General features: G+C 42.5%; 2 protein-coding genes across 4 annotated transcripts in view; one reads left to right on the top strand and one right to left on the bottom strand.

The window, feature by feature from the left end:
- The window catches only part of tmprss6 (transmembrane serine protease 6), a 13,193-nt gene extending 11,482 nt beyond the window's left edge, over positions 1–1,711 (top strand). For all 3 annotated transcript variants that reach the window (XM_090195524.1, XM_090195525.1, XM_090195526.1), the window contains one exon: positions 338–1,711. In XM_090195524.1, the coding sequence (XP_090051650.1) occupies positions 338–505 (168 nt within the window). In that variant the 3' untranslated portion in view covers positions 506–1,711. The remainder of the gene's footprint in view (positions 1–337) is intronic.
- Positions 1,712–2,541: 830 nt separating this feature from the next.
- Positions 2,542–17,500, bottom strand: part of c1qtnf6b (C1q and TNF related 6b) — a 16,355-nt gene continuing 1,396 nt past the window's right edge. The window contains exons 2-4 of the mRNA XM_090195530.1: positions 14,080–14,289; positions 8,972–9,223; positions 2,542–8,210 (exon numbers count right to left, since the gene is read on the bottom strand). Of these exons, the coding sequence (XP_090051656.1) occupies positions 7,915–8,210; positions 8,972–9,223; positions 14,080–14,278 (747 nt within the window). The 5' untranslated portion in view covers positions 14,279–14,289 and the 3' untranslated portion in view covers positions 2,542–7,914. The remainder of the gene's footprint in view (positions 8,211–8,971; positions 9,224–14,079; positions 14,290–17,500) is intronic.

Below are 17,500 nucleotides of genomic sequence, written 5' to 3' on the forward strand. Positions count from 1 at the left end.
CACAGACTGATTGGTTGGCACCCCAGGTGAGGGAGGGTACAGGGGGTTTCAGAGTAGACCCACACACACTCAGTGCACAGATTGATTGGTTGGCACCCAGGTGAGGGAGGGTACAGGGGGTTTCAGAGTAGTAGGAGCCGGGAAAAGAGAAAGCAGCAATTTCAATGTCCTTTAACATCTGAACCTTTCTGCTATCGTTTAGCTAAATTAACTTTTTCATTATCTCTCTCTTACTTTCTCTATGCTGCCTCCCTCCCCCTTCTTTCCCCCGTCTCTCTCTCTCTCTCTCTCTCTCTCTCTCTCTCTCTCTCTCTCTCTCTCCCTCCCTCTTTCCCAGGGTGACTCGGGCGGTCCGTTGGTCTGCCAGGAGAACTCGGGTCGTTGGTTCCTAGCGGGCGTGGTCAGCTGGGGAAAGGGGTGTGGCCGGGCCGACTACTACGGCGTCTACACCCGCGTCACCAAACTCACCGGCTGGATCAAAGAACACATCTCTGGACCTGGCTGACCTTCATCATTCTCACCATCATCATCATCATCATCATCCCAAAACATTGTTATCATGTAGTAATTGTTGTGATCTATTCTCTGTGTCAGTCCTTAGTATATTTAGATGTCCGTCAGGGTTTTAACAGTGTCATTGACCTTCTGGCACCAAAGTTCATCAACCTAACAAGCAGACTTTCTGTCTCCTCTGGGCAAATACACACTCTGCAGTTTTGGGCTCTACATTCAACACTGCCACCTAGTGGAAGTTGTTAGAATTAGAACATAATTAAGACCTACCATACCAAGGCAATAGGCCCCTCAAATTCAAATCTGGACCTTAAAGCTCCACTGCTTTTGTTCATTCATCCCCTAATCAGGGATAGATTTACACCTGCGACACCAGGTGTGTGCAATTAATTATCAGGTAGAACAGAAAACCAGCAGTACTCTGCACCTCGTAGGGTCAGATTTGAATGCACCTGCAATCGTCCTTGATTCCTTCATCGAATGTTTGTCTGTTTATATACTGCTGTGGATTGGAATGGGTTATGCACAGATCATTTCAGTCAGTGCACTACACTTGAAATGCTGATTGCTTTCAGTGTATTTCATTACATGATCTAAGGTTTCTGATGAAAGCCATTGAAGGCCGAAACGTCAATCTTTAAAATGGTGAGCGTGACTTGCGCCGTTTCCTTTTCAATTACATGATGTTCATCATTGAAAATTAGAGCTAGAGCTTGTAAACCTTTCAAAACACGAGGGAATCCTAACTGCCACCCTATTCCCTCTGGGGTCTGGTCTAAAGTAGTGCACTATATAGGGAATAGGGCGCCATTTGGAACGCCAACCATGAGCGTCGGAGTCATCAGGAGGTTAACTGGCACCCTATTCCCTCTGGGCTCTGGTCTAAAGTAGTGCACTATATAGGGAATAGGGCGCCATTTGGAACGCCAACCATGAGGGTCGGAGTCATCAGGAGGTTAACTGGCACCCTATTCCCTCTGGGCTCTGGTTTAAAGTAGTGCACTATATAGGGAATAGGGCGCCATTTGGAACGCCAACCATGAGGGTCGGAGTCATCAGGAGGTTAACTGGCACCCTATTCCCTCTGGGCTCTGGTTTAAAGTAGTGCACTATATAGGGAATAGGGCGCCATTTGGAACGCCAACCATGAGGGTCGGAGTCATCAGGAGGTTTCATCAATAAACCAGCAGAACTGTAAGGGTTTTATTGGAGTGTTAAATTAGAACGGGATGTTTCTGAGTACTGTTGGGTTTGGTACCCAGAGAGAGTCTAGTCTATTACAGACAGAAAACACACACACACACACACACACACACACACACACACACACACACACACACACACACACACACACACACACACACACACACACACACACACACACACACACACACACACACACACACCAGTGGAGGCTGTTGAGGGGAGGATGGTTCATAATAAAGGAGCCAATAGAATGGTATGATCCACATGAAACCACGTTGTTGATGTGTTTGATACCATTCCACTGACTCCATTCCAACCATTATGATGAGCCGTCCTCCCCTCAGCAGCCTCCACTGATACACACACACACCCACGCACGCACGCACACACACACACGCACGCACACATATACAAACAACACCATAACAAGAGGTAAACAAGAGCTGCAGGACTCATTAAATAATAACGATGATTATTATTAGAGAGAGAGAACACCTCAGGCTGGTATTGCCACTGTGTTGCAGTATGGCACTGCAGTTCTGTGTGTGTCCCAGGCTGCCCCTCAGTAAAGTGTTGGGTGGGGTCAGAGATAGTTGTGGTGGCCTAGTCTGTAATTACAGCTTTATAGATGGAGCCAGTCTCTCTGTGTGTGTGTGTGTGTGTGTGTGTGTGTGTGTGTGTGTGTGTGTGTGTGTGTGTGTGTGTGTGTGTGTGTGTGTGTGTGTGTGTGTGTGTGTGTGTGTGTGTGTGTGTGTGTGTGTGTGTGTGTGTGTGTGTGTGCGTGCGCCATTCTGTCTCATAGTATAAACACAAACTTCACTCTTTCAAAAAACGTCTTTAATACACAAAAACGTATAGAATATAAACATCAATAGTATTCATGTATAAAACAAATAACACATGTACTTATAAACACAATTTCTCACCCATCGTTTTTTTAAAGCACCAATTCACCGACATCATTCCTTGAGATTATAAAAGTTTACTAGCGTTAGTGTGATCAATCAATCAATCAAAAACCTAAATAATTATATTCCTAATTGTGCCTATATTCTAATTACCCATAATTCATTAAGAATCTCCTCGACTCCCTCTTGTTTAAGTTGGCTCCAGATAGAAGTTGCCCTTAGGTACAGATCTAGGATCAGTTTTCCCTCACCCATTCCTATCCTTAATCATCATTAGGAAGGACAATGCAACAACGTCTCCTCTTCACCCCCTGCTGACATCACCAATTCAAGTCATTATCCAGTCATTAGGTAGAATAGTCTATGTAATATTATGTCAAATAGGGGCTGTTTCATACATGTACACGTGTGGAGGCCAGTGTGTTTCATCCCCCTGAGACCCTCTCAGACAGTGAGGTTACAGATCAGCCATGTGTGGAGGCCAGTAGAAATGTGTTTCATCCCCCTGAGACCCTCTCAGACAGTAAGGTTACAGATCAGCCATGTGTGGAGGCCAGTAGAAATGTGTTTCATCCCCCTGAGACCCTCTCAGACAGTGAGGTTACAGATCAGCCATGGTTGAGAGAGACAGAGACACAGAGAGACAGAGAGAGAGAAAGACATAGAGAGAGAGACAGAGAGAGAGAGTATAGTGGAGGTCTGTGTGTGTCTGCACCTGTATAACTCCTGGAACACTGACAACTGGTCCTTCCATTAAACCAGCTGTGCTTTACAAACTGCCCCTCTGATACACTGAGTAGGCAGCCTTTCCGTTTAACAAACTGGAACTGGTTTATACTGTGTAACACAGTGAGAGGAATAGACAAACAATACAGCTTGGTTGGAGGTAGAAACCAGTGCTGTGTTACCCCCTGCCTTTGACCCTGTGTGATTAAGTCCCTGATACATGCATACCATTACTCAAACTCTATCTCTAGTCCTTCCTCTCTCTCTCTCTCTCTCCTCTTTCCTCTCGCTCTCTCTCTCTCCTTTCAGGCCCTCTCTGTGTGTGTTTGTGTTGGCAACAGCCTCTTAAGCGCGGTAGGTAAAATCCCTACATCCAACAAGCCTGCCAAGAAAGCCTCACACACACACACACACGTGCGGGCACGCCAAACACACAAAGAGAGAAGGAGAGCCAAGAAAGCTTCACTCAGCTCAACCTCAGGGGGGAGAAGCTTTAGAAAACCCCAGGTCCTTTCTCCTCCCACACAATAAGATGTGCTGCTGTTACTGTACGTTAGTCGTTGTTATCATGCAGCTCTTACTAATATACTGTGTCTGAAAGGAGGATCACATTTACATATATCTGGTTTACTTTAGGCCAGAGAATGTTCCCACAGGAAAAACAACGTTGATTTACATGAGTCGGCAGCTCTTCCTCAGTTCATGCTACTCTACTGTAATGTTTACATTAGTTAGTTAGTTCGTTGGTTTACACTAGAAAGGGCCGATCTTAGAGATGTCCTAACTTGAGGGGTCGTGACCCCACTCTCCCATCTGGGATACATTCTCAGAGACTTTCTGCCTTACCCTTTCTATCTTTCTATTTCCCTCTCTCCTTCTCTCTCATGAGAACGCAGTCTCCTCTCGCTCTCTCTCTCTTCCATTCACCCCTTTCTCCCTTTCTCTCATCCTCCTTCTTTCCCTCTCCTTTTACCCCTTTTCACTCCCTATTTTTCTTTCCTCTCTACTATTCTCCTCTCCCTCTCTGTCTCCTTCTTCTCCCCCTCTTTCCCCTTCTCTCAGGGTAGTTCGGTCAGTCAGAGGTCTGGTTGTCATTAGCTTCCTGTTACTGACTTAAAGAAAAACAGCCCAGAGAGAGAGAGAGAGCGAGAGAGAGAGGGACGGACAGACGGACGGACGGACAGAGGATGAGAGAGAGGATGAGAGAGAGGGAGAGAGAGAGAGGATGAGAGCAAAAGAGGGAGGTCAGGGAGAAACAGAGAGAGACAGATGGAGAGAGAGGGAGAGGGAGAGGAAGAGCGAGAGAGAGAGAGAGAGAGAGAGAGGGAGAGAGAGAGAGGAAAGAGGAGAGAGAGAGCGAGAGGAAGAGCAAGAGAGGGAGCGAGGAGAGAGGAGAGAGAGAGCAAGACAGAGAGAGTAGAGCGTTAGAGGGAGAGAGAGACAGAGATGGAGAGAGAGCAAGAGAGAGAGAGATAGCGAGGGTGTTAGAGAGAAAGCTGTGGCTGACTTTGACGCAGGGGGAAATCGGACGTCATTGATGTCATTGAAAACTCTCACTAACTCTCCGCTTGGACCCTTCTCCAGAAACCTGTCTTGTAAACATGCCATGAGCATGAGATAATATACGTCATAACCTGTCATAGCCTGTCATAACCTGTCATACCAACTGCTCCCAGCCGCCCTCCCATCTAAACCTTGAACTCTAACAGCAGTAACTGCAGGAGTTTTATCAACACTCGTTCACAGGTAACATAACACCACAACTTACTTTATGGCTCATTTTATAGAGCATGGCGTTTATAGGATAGTGGGGCGATTCAAAGCTACTTTACTGTTTACCTAACTGTTATGAACTGGGTCCATGTCTTTAATGAGGGTATAAAAGGCTCTAAGTGCTGCTAAATACAAGAGAACTACACAACCGTCTAATACAACTAATAAAATGCATCCAGGAAGGAACAGGAGTTCTGCTGCTTTTCACTTTTACTGTAGCCTGGTTCCAGATCTGTTTGTACTGTCTCGCAATGGTCATTGTCATGCCAAACAGCACAAACTGATCTGGGACCAGGCTAGTTTTAGAGAGGCCGTCTACCAACAACTCTCAGAGGACTTGAAAGTGCATCTGCATTCGTAGAGGTGCGTAGGAAACAGAGCCATTGTTTGAGCGAGGTTATAAATGGCTGTGTTTTAGGGCACACGGTAAATACTAATAACCCAACCCACAATGCTTTCTGCTGTTCTGCCTCCTGGGTACAGCAAACCAACTGTGTCAACTTCTGCTCTTGGTTTTGAGTGATATCCAGGAAATAGGTACTTACAGTACAACAGCCATAGGAAGTACATCCCTATGGTACGCTATTACATTGGCTACGGAGCTATTGACTAGGGAATTACACCACTAAAGCCTCTTCTAATTGGCTACGGAGCTATTGACTAGGGAATTACACCACTAAAGCCTCTTCTAATTGGCTACGGGGCTATTGACTAGGGAATTACACCACTAAAGCCTCTTCTAATTGGCTACATAGCTATTGCCTAGGGAACTACACCACTAAAGCCTCTTCTAATTGGCTACGGAGCTATTGCCTCCTAGGGAACTACACCAGTAAAGCCTATTCTAATTGGCTACAGAGCTATTGACTAGGGAATGACACCACTAAAGCCTCTTCTAATTGGCTACGGAGCTATTGCCTAGGGAACTACACCAGTAAAGCCTATTCTAATTGGCTACAACGCTATCTAGTCATGGCCTAATACACCAGTTGGTCTCTCTATCTCCAGTTTAGCCCCAGTCCCTGTGGACTGAGGACAGAATTAGCAGTAATAGGAGAGATATGGTCGTCCATCTGGCAACCAATTCAACCATCACCATCCAAACCACACATGTTGTAGTTGTTTTTCCTCTCTTTAGCTTTTAGTTGGGTTTTTCATTGGAGCTGTCAAACAAAACTGATAATCCCAGACTGCACCCATATTCCCTACATAGTACACTACTATGACATACTAGGACACACTTTATACGCCCAATATAGTGCACTACTTTTGGCACCCTATTCCCCATGTATTGCAATACTAGGACATATTCAAATCTTGACAGTAATGAGGGGTTGTGTACTCTAACGGTGGGAAACAGGCAGGGGTCAGGGTTTGACCTTTAACCTCTAGGTGAAAGATAGAATGCATCTGTTCAACCTGCTCAACTGACAACGGGGAGTAATGGTTCTAGAAGGTCTGGTTTAGAATGGGCTTCTAGTTTGAATGGGTTTTTACAAATGATTGTTTGGTTTATATTGTTCTGATACAGTATGTGTTGTATTGATACAATGGAATTCAGTACTTTCAGGTTTTGGTGGTATCGGGTTAGGGTAAGCCCAGCCTGGATGCAGAACTTTTTCAAACTGCATTCAGCAACAGTAGCGTATTGTTTTCAGGTCGTGACAACAACAACAGTTCAGCTAAAGCAAAGACCAACTGGTACCCAGACTAGTGATAAAACGTTTTAGGTAACAAAAATCTATACAAATATGTACATGTTACAAGCTGCTCTGCAGCTTAAAGTAAATCTCTATAAAAACACATAACACTGAGTTATCAATATATATATCAATACAATCTTGCATTACTTACTCAACAATCTCTATATATTCATTTAATATGACCTCCCATTTTCTTCTTTTTCACTTCTACAGCTTTCCTCGAGGTCACCTTAGCAACAGTTCAACGCAGGGTCCATTCAAGTCTAGTCCCAAAACCACCCGAAGAGCAAAAGACATTGAAAAGACGTTGAAAAGCTTAAAAAGTTATGTAATTTCAACCAATTTTTCTCACTGGGACTACACAACACTGCAACACTGCACAACACTGCCCACAATCCTCCCCATTCAAAGTACCTGAGAGGAATAGATCGTGAGGCAGAGGAAAATGTGTGTGCAGGTCATTTGTATCATTGGCTGCTTTAGGAGCAACGGAAGTACAAACAAAATCCAACCCAGAGTGTCCATTTGGTGAGCACTGAAAGCACCAAAAAGGAACAATCAAAATCAACCCAGAGTTTCCATTTGGTGAGCACTGAAAGCACCAAAAAAGGAACAATCAAAATCAACCCAGAGTTTCCATTTGGTGAGCACTGAAAGCACCAAAAAAGGAACAATCAAAATCAACCCACAGTTTCCATTTGGTGAGCACTGAAAGCACCAAAAAGGAACAATCAAAATTAACCCAGAGTTTCCATTTGGTGAGAACTGAAGGCACTACAAAGGAACAACTAAAATGTCCATTTGGTGAGCACTGAAGGCACTACAAAGGAACAACTAAAATGTCCATTTGGTGAGCACTGAAGGCACTGCAAACGGACAACCAAAATCCAACCAGATTACATTTGAATTTGGTGAGCACTGAAGGCAATATAGGCACAAGCAAAATCAAAAATCCAACACCGGCGCAAGTTCCCTCTCTCTCTTCTTTCCTCCTTCTTCATCACTGAACTTTAGGCATGATAAAACAACCAAAATCCAACACAGAGTTTCCTACCCCTCCCCCTCCCGCTCTTCCTCCACTCTGATCACTGGACACTAGGCGCCACCAGGTATCCATTAAAGGTAATATAGACGTCCACGTCATCACTATAGACGGCGTTCTCCCTCTCCCTCTTGTAGAGCCTGACCCAGACCTCGTCGTTCAGCGCTAGGTCCATCATCACACTCTGACTCTGCATGATGGACCTCTCACTGGGCTGGGCGTACAGGATCACCTGCTCCTTATCGTTGTGCATCAGGTGGAGGTAGGTCTCCTTGAAGTTCCACGTGTGGATGTTCACGTTGAAGAAGTAGATACCTGGGACGAAGCAGTAGAATTTACCTTGAGAGAAGAGAAAGTGTTAGAATCAGGTGTTTTTTATATTATTAGTGCTGGGCTGGAACAAAAGCCTGCACCCTAGAGACACCGGAGTAGTAGTAGACGCACGGACATAGCAGTAGAATTGACCTTTGAACATGTGGGGAAAAGTGTGTGGGGCCTCCTGAGTGGGGCAGTGTTCTAACGCACTGCATCACTGTGCTAGAGGCGTCACTACAGATCCGGGTTCGATACCTGGCTGTGTTGCAGCCGGCCGCGACCGGGAGACCCAGAATTGTCCGGGTTAGGGGTGGGTTTTGCCGGCCGGGGTGTACTTCTCCCATCGCGCTCTAGCGACTCCTGTGGCGGGCCGCACGCTGACTTCGGTTGCCAGTTGTACAGTGTTTCCTCCGACACATTGGTGCGGCGGGCTTCCGGGTTAAGCGAGCAGAGTGTCAAGAAGCAGTGCGGCTTGTCAGAACCGTGTTTCGGTGGACACATGGCTCTCGACCTTCGCCTCTCCCGAGTCCGTACGGGAGTTGCAGCGATGGGACAAGACTGTAATTACCAAATGGATATCACGAAATTTGAAAGAAAAAGAGGTAAAAAATTAAGTACAAAATAAAATTGTGTGTGTGTGTGTGTGTGTGTGTGTGTGTGTGTGTGTGTGTGTGTGTGTGTGTGTGTGTGTGTGTGTGTGTGTGTGTGTGTGTGTAGGTGTGTGTGTGTGTGTGTGTGTAGGTGTGTGTGTGTGTGTGTGTGTGTCCTTGTGGATCTTCAATTACCTTTGAACATGTTGAAGTGCTCGTAGAGGTTGACGAACACCGTGTCAAACACCAGGGCCTGGTAGTAGTCTATACTGTGGAGGGATTTACGTCTCCCTACAGAGAAGGAGGAGTGCTGTGTCTTACAGGCATCTCCCGGGGCGCCCGCCTGGCCCTTAGTCCCCTGAGGACCCATGGGACCCCGGTAACCTTGCGGACCTACTTTACCATTTTTCCCTGGCATCCCTTTATCTCCTCTGTCACCTTTATCACCTGGGGAGGGAAAGAGAAAGAACATATGTAGTCTAGATCTATCTGAGATAGCATGAGCAAGGAAATACCTCTCTTCTGGTGTGTGTGTGTGTGTGCTCCCTTATCCGAGGGCTTGGTGGATTTTCCACACCCATTGACCATATATGGACATCTCTGATGCTTTAACCACATGATCTAAACAGGCCCCCTCTTGTCCAGGTCCTGTTTAAATGATCATCCTCTAGATACAGTCGCCTCTTAGCACTCATCCGATGTCAGTATTCTTCCTGATGTCTAGATAGTGATGGTCAGGGTTAGGATAGTGTAAACTGATCCTAGATCTGTAGATAAGCCTTCGAGCCATGATTACTATCAGTAGGACAAGAAGTTGAAAAGCATCTGGACATTGTGCTTTATGATAGACACTGTCTAAGTCACAACAACAGACAGTGTGCTGAAACGAATAATACACAAATTATATTGTTTGTCTTGTCTATATTGAATACATCATTTAAACATTCACAGTGTAGGTTGGGAAAAGTATGTGAACCCCTAAGCTAATGAGTTATCCAAAAACTAATTGGAGTCAGGACTCTGATAACCTGGAGTCCAATCAATGAGATGCGATTGGAGATGTTGGTTAGAGCTGCCCTGCAATATAAAAAACACTCACAAAATGTGAGTTTACTATTCCCATGAAGCACTGCCTGATGTGAACCATGCCTCGAACAAAGGAGATCTCAGAAGACCTAAGATAAAGAATTGCTGACTTGCCTAAAGCTGGAAAGGGTTACAAAAGTATTTCTAAAAGCCTCGATGTTCACCAGTCCACGGTAAGGCAAATTATCTATTAATGGAGAAAGTTCAGCACTCCCTAGGAGTGGCCGTCCTGCAGGTTAAGAAGTATCCTAGAGTGTCAGCTAAAGACTTACAGAAATCTCTGGAACATGCTAACATCTCTGTTGACGAGTTTACGATATATAAAACACTAAACAAGAATGGTGTTCATGGGAGGGCATCACGGAAGAAGCCACTGCTGTCCGAAAAAAATTCTGAAGTTTGCAAAAGTGCACCTGGATGTTCCACAGTGCTACTGGCAAAATATTCTGTTTACAGATGAAACTACAGTTGAGTTGTTTGGAAGGAACACACAACAATATGTGTGGAGAAAAAAGGCACAGCACACCAAAATCCCAACTGTAAAGTATGGTGGAGGGAGCATCATGGTTTGGGGCTGCTTTACTGGCTCAGGGTCTGGACAGCTTGCTATCATCGACGGAAAAAGGAATTCCCATCAAGACATTTTGCAGGAGAATGTAAGGCTATCTGTCCGCCAATTGAAGCTCAACAGAAGTTGGGTGATGCAACAGGACAACGACCCACAGAAGTGGCTTCAACAGAAGAAAATACTCCTGGAATGGCCCAGTAAGAGTCCTGACCTCAACCCGATTGAGATGCTGTAGCATGACCTCATGAGCAGTTCACACCAGACAGCCCAAGAATATTGCTCAACTGAAACAGTTTTGTAAAGAGGAATGGTCCAAAATTCCTCCTGACCGTTGTGCAGGTTTGATCCACAACTACAGAAAACATTAGGTTGAGGTTATTGCTGCCAGGAGTGTCAACCAGTTATTAAATCCAAGGATTCACATACTTTTCCACCCTGCACTGTGAATGTTTACACAGTGTGTTCAGTAAAGACATGAACATGTATAATTGTTTCGGTGTTATTAGTTTAAGCAGACTATATTTGTCTATTGTCGAGACTTAGATGAAGATCAGATAAAATTTGATGATCAATTTATGCAGAAACCCAGGTAATTCCAAAGGGTTCACATATTTTTTCTTGCTACTGTATATATATATATATATATATATATATATATATATATATATATATATATATATGTTTTCTTTATATAGTTAGTCTCTATATATATTGTCTTTATATAGTTCGTCTCTATATATATATATATTGTCTTTATATAGTTAGTCTCTATATATAGTCTTTATATAGTAAGTCTCTATATATATTGTCTTTATATAGTTAGTCTCTATATATATAGTCCTTATATAGTTCGTCTCTATATATACAGTTAGTCTCTCTATATATAGTCTTTATATAGTTAGTCTCTATATATATTGTCTTTATATAGTTAGTCTCTATATATATATATAGTCCTTATATAGTTAGTCTCTATATATACAGTTAGTCTCTCTATATATAGTCTTTATATAGTTAGTCTCTATACATATTGTCTTTATATAGTTAGTCTCTATATATATTGTCTTTATATAGTTAGTCTCTATATATACAGTTAGTCTCTATATATAGTCTTTATATAGTTAGTCTCTCTATATATAGTCTTTATATAGTTAGTCTCTCTATATATAGTCTTTATATAGTTAGTCTATATATATATAGTCTTTATATAGTTAGTCTCTATATATACAGTTAGTCTCTCTATATATAGTCCTTATATAGTTAGTCTCTATATATGTTGTCTTTATATAGTTAGTCTCTATACATATTGTCTTTATATAGTTAGTCTCTATATATATTGTCTTTATATAGTTAGTCTCTATATATATAGTCCTTATATAGTTAGTCTCTATATATACAGTTAGTCTCTCTATATATAGTCCTTATATAGTTAGTCTCTCTATATATAGTCTTTATATAGTTAGTCTCTATATATATTGTCTTTATATAGTTCGTCTCTATATATATATAATGTCTTTATATAGTTAGTCTCTATATATATAGTCCTTATATAGTTAGTCTCTATATATACAGTTAGTCTCTCTATATATAGACTTTATATAGTTAGTCTCTATATATATTGTCTTTATATAGTTAGTCTCTATATATATAGTCCTTATATAGTTAGTCTCTATATATACAGTTAGTCTCTCTATATATAGTCTTTATACATATTGTCTTTATATAGTTAGTCTCTATATATATTGTCTTTATATAGTTAGTCTCTATATATACAGTTAGTCTCTATATATAGTCTTTATATAGTTAGTCTCTCTATATATAGTCTTTATATAGTTAGTCTCTCTATATATAGTCTTTATATAGTTAGTCTCTATATATATAGTATTTATATAGTTAGTCTCTATATATATAGTCTTTATATAGTTAGTCTCTATATATATTGTCTTTATATAGTTAGTCTCTATATATACAGTTAGTCTCTATATATAGTCTTTATATAGTTAGTCTCTCTATATATAGTCTTTATATAGTTACTCTCTATATATAGTCTTTATATAGTTAGTCTCTAGATATATATAGTATTTATATAGTTAGTCTCTATATATATAGTCTTTATATAGTTAGTCTCTATATATAGTCTTTATATAGTTAGTCTCTATATATAGTCTTTATATAGTTAGTCTCTATATATAGTCTTTATATAGTTAGTCTCTCTATACATAGTCTTTATATAGTTAGTCTCTATATATACAGTTAGTCTCTATATATAGTCTTTATATAGTTAGTCTCTCTATATATAGTCTTTGTATAGTTAGTCTCTATATAGTTAGTCTCTATATATATAGTCTTTATATAGTTAGTCTCTATATATATAGTCTTTATATAGTTAGTCTCTATATATATAGTCTTTATATAGTTAGTCTCTATATATAGTCTTTATATAGTTCGTCTCTATATATAGTCTTTATATAGTTAGTCTCTATATATATAGTCTTTATATAGTTAGTCTCTATATATAGTCTTTATATTGTTAGTCTCTATATATATAGTCTTTATATAGTTAGTCTCTATATATACAGTCTTTATATAGGCAGTCTCTCTATATATAGTCTTTATATAGGCAGTCTCTATATATATAGTCTTTATATAGTTAGTCTCTATATATATAGTCTTTATATAGTTAGTCTCTATATATATAGTCTTTATAAAGTTAGTCTCTATATATATAGTCTTTATATAGTTAGCTAGTGCCTCTTTTCTAACCAAACTGGGTTGTTGCAGTGTATTAATATCAAGCCTCTCACACATCACTGCTTGATTATATGAGGGTGTGTGGGTGTGTATTTATCTGTGTGTGTGTTTTCAGCCACATCATCAGGTTCAGTGCCAGGTGAATACTGCCTTCTGGGAGCCTCCCACCCTCCCTCGCTCCCTCCCTTCCACCGTCCCTCCGTCCCTCCCTCCCTCCCTCCCTCCCTCCCTCCCACCGTCCCTCCCTCCCTCCCTCCCACCGTCCCTCCCACTGTCCCTCCCTCCCACCGTCCCTCCCTCCCTCCCACCGTCCCTCCCTCACTCACTCTAAACAATGATTTCAGATTGTGTGTATGTCCATGTGTGTGCCACGCTTCTAAGTGAGAGAAACGTAACTACCTGTTCTTTTTGGGATAGGGTCAGGGGTCAGCTAAACCGGACATGGAATCTCTATCACAGAACACAGATTAAACCATAACCACACACACACCAGATGAAACAATACATGACATGTCTCCTGGACTATTTTAGAGGAATAAGGCTTAGAAATGTAACACAAGGTCTTTATCTCTTTGGAGAGTGTGTCTGTGTGTGTGTGTTTGTGTGTGTCTGTGGTGTGTGTGTGTTCGGTTTGATTCCCTGTGTCTTCTTTGTGTGTTCTTTTGTTCTTTAAGAACTCTGGCCTGGCTGATTACTGATCCTGCCAAGTGTCTTCTTTTCAATAAGCTGTTACATCCTTATAAAGGCTAGTTTTGGAGGACTGGCCTGGGAAACGTCGCTCTAAGGCAATGCCTATATCTCATCTTGTCTGTCGGGATGTTTCTTTGTACTGTACCTTTGAGGTTGGTCATCTAAGATACTGATAATGTACTGGTGTGTGTGTGTGTGTGTTGTCCCTTACCTTTGAGTATGGTCATGTTGATGTAGGTGTGGACCTCTGGCGTGGCGGCGGCGTGGTGGGCAGGGTGTGCAGCAGAGGATTCTGGGGGCTGCAGGGGGTCGCAGCATCGTCTGCATAGTCTTGGGGGAGGTTTGGAGGGGGAGGGGATGGACGAGGCCAGGGGGAGGAGCAATAAGACGGACAGACACACCCCCAACATGATGACCACACCTGAGGGAGAGAGAGATAGGGAGAGCGAGAGGGGGAGAGGTAGAGAGAGAAAGGGAGGGAGGGAAATAGGGCGGGAGGGAAAGAGAGAGAGAGAGAGAGAGAGAGAGAGAGAGAGAGAGAGATGTGGGGAGAGAGAAGGTAAGGTAATGAGTGAGACCAGGGACAGCTGGATGTGTTGGTATTGGCTCATGTACGGGCCATGATCACTTCTCTTTAGTGTGTGTGTGTGTGTGTGTGTGTGTGTGTGTGTGTGTGTGTGTGTGTGTGTGTGTGTGTGTGTGTGTGTGTGTGTCACTTAACCTACCTGCTCATTTTCACACCTGCTGTATTAAACATGAAGACATTACCGCCGTATTACCACATCCACTCTGTACATGTAAACATGACCAAACAACCATATGAAAACATGAACATTGACTGCCAGCCATGTCCACATGAGCTCACGGTTGGACACACACTTCCAGTGTCTCTACAAGACATCTGTTAGTGGGACCGTTCACCAAGCCCAGTATACATCACTCTCTCTCTCTCTCTCTCTCTCTCTAATTTGATTCTGGCATCAGGCCTGGGTTGACACACTAGAGGTCCTAGACAGCCAATCACTTTGTGTGTTACATCATTGGTCAGGGAGGTAGAGTGAGGAGAGAGAGGGAGCAGGGTTGGTAGAAAGAGAAGGGGGAAGGGAGAGAGTGAGAGAGTCAGAGAGAGAGAAAGAGACAAGAGACAAAGATCGGGGGGAGAAGAGAAAGAGCTTTGCAATCTAGGGAGACTTTTCACATCACAGTAAATGCTGTTCAAGACTATTCCATCAGTCCAGTGATGGAACTGGGCTATAGTTCCTTCTAGGTCCTAAACTATGGAACTGGGTTATAGTTCCTTCTAGGTCCTAAACTATGGAACTGGGTTATAGTTCCTTCTAGGTCCTAAACTATGGAACTGGGTTATAGTTCCTTCTAGGTCCTAAACTATGGAACTGGGTTATAGTTCCTTCTAGGTCCTAAACTATGGAACTGGGTTATAGTTCCTTCTAGGTCCTAAACTATGGAACTGGGTTATAGTTCCTTCTAGGTCCTAAACTATGGAACTGGGTTATAGTTCCTTCTAGGTCCTAAATTATGGAACTGGGCTATAGTTCCTTCTAGGTCCTAAACTATGGAACTGGGTTATAGTTCCTTCTAGGTCCTAAACTATGGAACTGGGTTATAGTTCCTTCTAGGTCCTAAACTATGGAACTGGGTTATAGTTCCTTCTAGGTCCTAAACTATGGAACTGTGTATTTAGTCACATTTGACTGGGTCAAAACATATTTCCCAAGGTTTCAGCTGGATCATGTTACAAAAAGGTTCCTTCTAGACGAGACGCAGCTTTCCATAACCCTAAATACTTGAGTCTTTGTGCATTTAACTTCTAATCTGATCAAATAAAAAGGTTTACAAGCATTTTTCCAGTACCAGTGATTTCCTTGGCTTTAACTAAAGCAGGTTACATTTCTTTAATTCCCTGAATTGCAGCAGTAATCGAGACTGAAGCTTATAGGATAAAGTATTGGCCATGTAAGAGAGTTATGGGTTCTAATAGAAAACTCCGCCCACATTAGAGTTGTCCGTATCTGGCCAAGATGCAAAGTCAGAAGCCTTGCTTAGCTCTACAATTTATCTTCTTAAAATCTGATTTGAATCCTAACCCAAACCTTAACCACACTGCTTACCTGCTCTCATACCTTTTTATGACAATCAAGACTTTGCAGCTTGGCCATCTAGTGAGAGGCAGGCTAAGTTTTCTCACTTCCCTGGTGTCTGAATGATCTGGTCACATCAGGAGGTATCAGTTAGACATGAACACTAAGTAGCATCACAAACTGTTACCTGAATAAACCTGGTACTTCCTGCTTGAGGAGAGGAGAGGTGAGAAACCCACTTGGATTTCACTACTGACATTTACGACCAGTTTGAGTCCACAGTATTTAGAGAAGGGTTTGGCTCGGGGGTTGAGAGAGACACATGTTGAGAGTTTAGAGTTGGACAACACTGTAGAGGATGGATTGGAGGAAGGGAGAGAGAGAGAGAGGGAGCGAATGGATGAGTGTTTATGTGTGTAGGGGAGTATGTGTGCATGCAAGCATGTGCATTTACTGTATGTGTGTGCGTGCGCGCGTCCGTGTGCCAGCACTGTGTGTGCGTGTGTGTGTGTGCGTGTGTGTGTGTGTATGTGTGTGCGTGTGTATGTGTATGTGTGTGTGTGTGTGTGTGCGTGTGTGTGTGTGCGTGTGTGTGCGTGTGTGCGTGTGTATGTGTGCGTGTGTGCGTGTGTATGTGTGTGTGTGTGTATGTGTGTGTGTGTGTGTGTGTGTGTGTGTGTGTGTGTGCGTGCGTGTGTGTGCGTATGTGTGTGTGTGTGTGTGTGTGTGTGTGTGTATGTGTGTGTGTGTGTATGTGTATGTGTGTGTGTGTGTGTGCGTATGTGCGTATGTGTGTGTGTGTGTGTGTGTGTGTGTGTGTGTGTGTGTGTGTGTGTGTGTGTATGTGTGTGTGTGTGTGTGTGTGTGTGTGTGTGTGTGTGTGTGTGTGTGTGTGAATCAGAGCGACAGAGCGATAGGGCCAAAGAGGAAATCCCTGGTGTTTTACACAACTCCTGGAATGTTAACATTCTTTAAAGAGACGGATCAATGGTGAGAATGATGGATGGATGAAAGGATGACAAGAAAGAAGGGAGGAAGCTTTAGTTTCCCTCTGTGGGAAGTTATGAGAGAACCTACGTTTTACAGTCTGATCATTCCCTGCTGGGCACGACGGCGTGCCAATATTGATAAACAGTAACACTAGTACCAAAATAACAGTAACACTAGTACCAAAATAACAGTAACACTAGTACCAAAATAACAGTACTGACAGTCTTCACATTTTTATTTTACATTATTAGAAACAGAGAGAGAAAATGAGTCCAGGTGATTGAGACTGTCAGTCATTGAAGAACCCCCAATAGTTCAAGATCTCATTATCCACCACACATTTTTTTTTTTTTTACTGTTTTTGCAAAACAGTGGCGGGGCCCCTGCTTTGTTGTTGTTGGAATCGCAGATTGCCCTTTTAAATGTCTTTGGCATCTGTCATCATACTTTAAAGTAATCAGTTATAACTTAATACGTTATAGGTCAGTAGCTTGGCTATAGCCTACAGCTATAGTTCAGCCAAGTTCAAAAGACAACCAATAA

Source organism: Oncorhynchus mykiss, chromosome 13, assembly GCF_057628025.1.
Source record: "Oncorhynchus mykiss isolate SJ-2025 chromosome 13, ASM5762802v1, whole genome shotgun sequence".
NCBI lineage: Eukaryota > Metazoa > Chordata > Actinopteri > Salmoniformes > Salmonidae > Oncorhynchus > Oncorhynchus mykiss.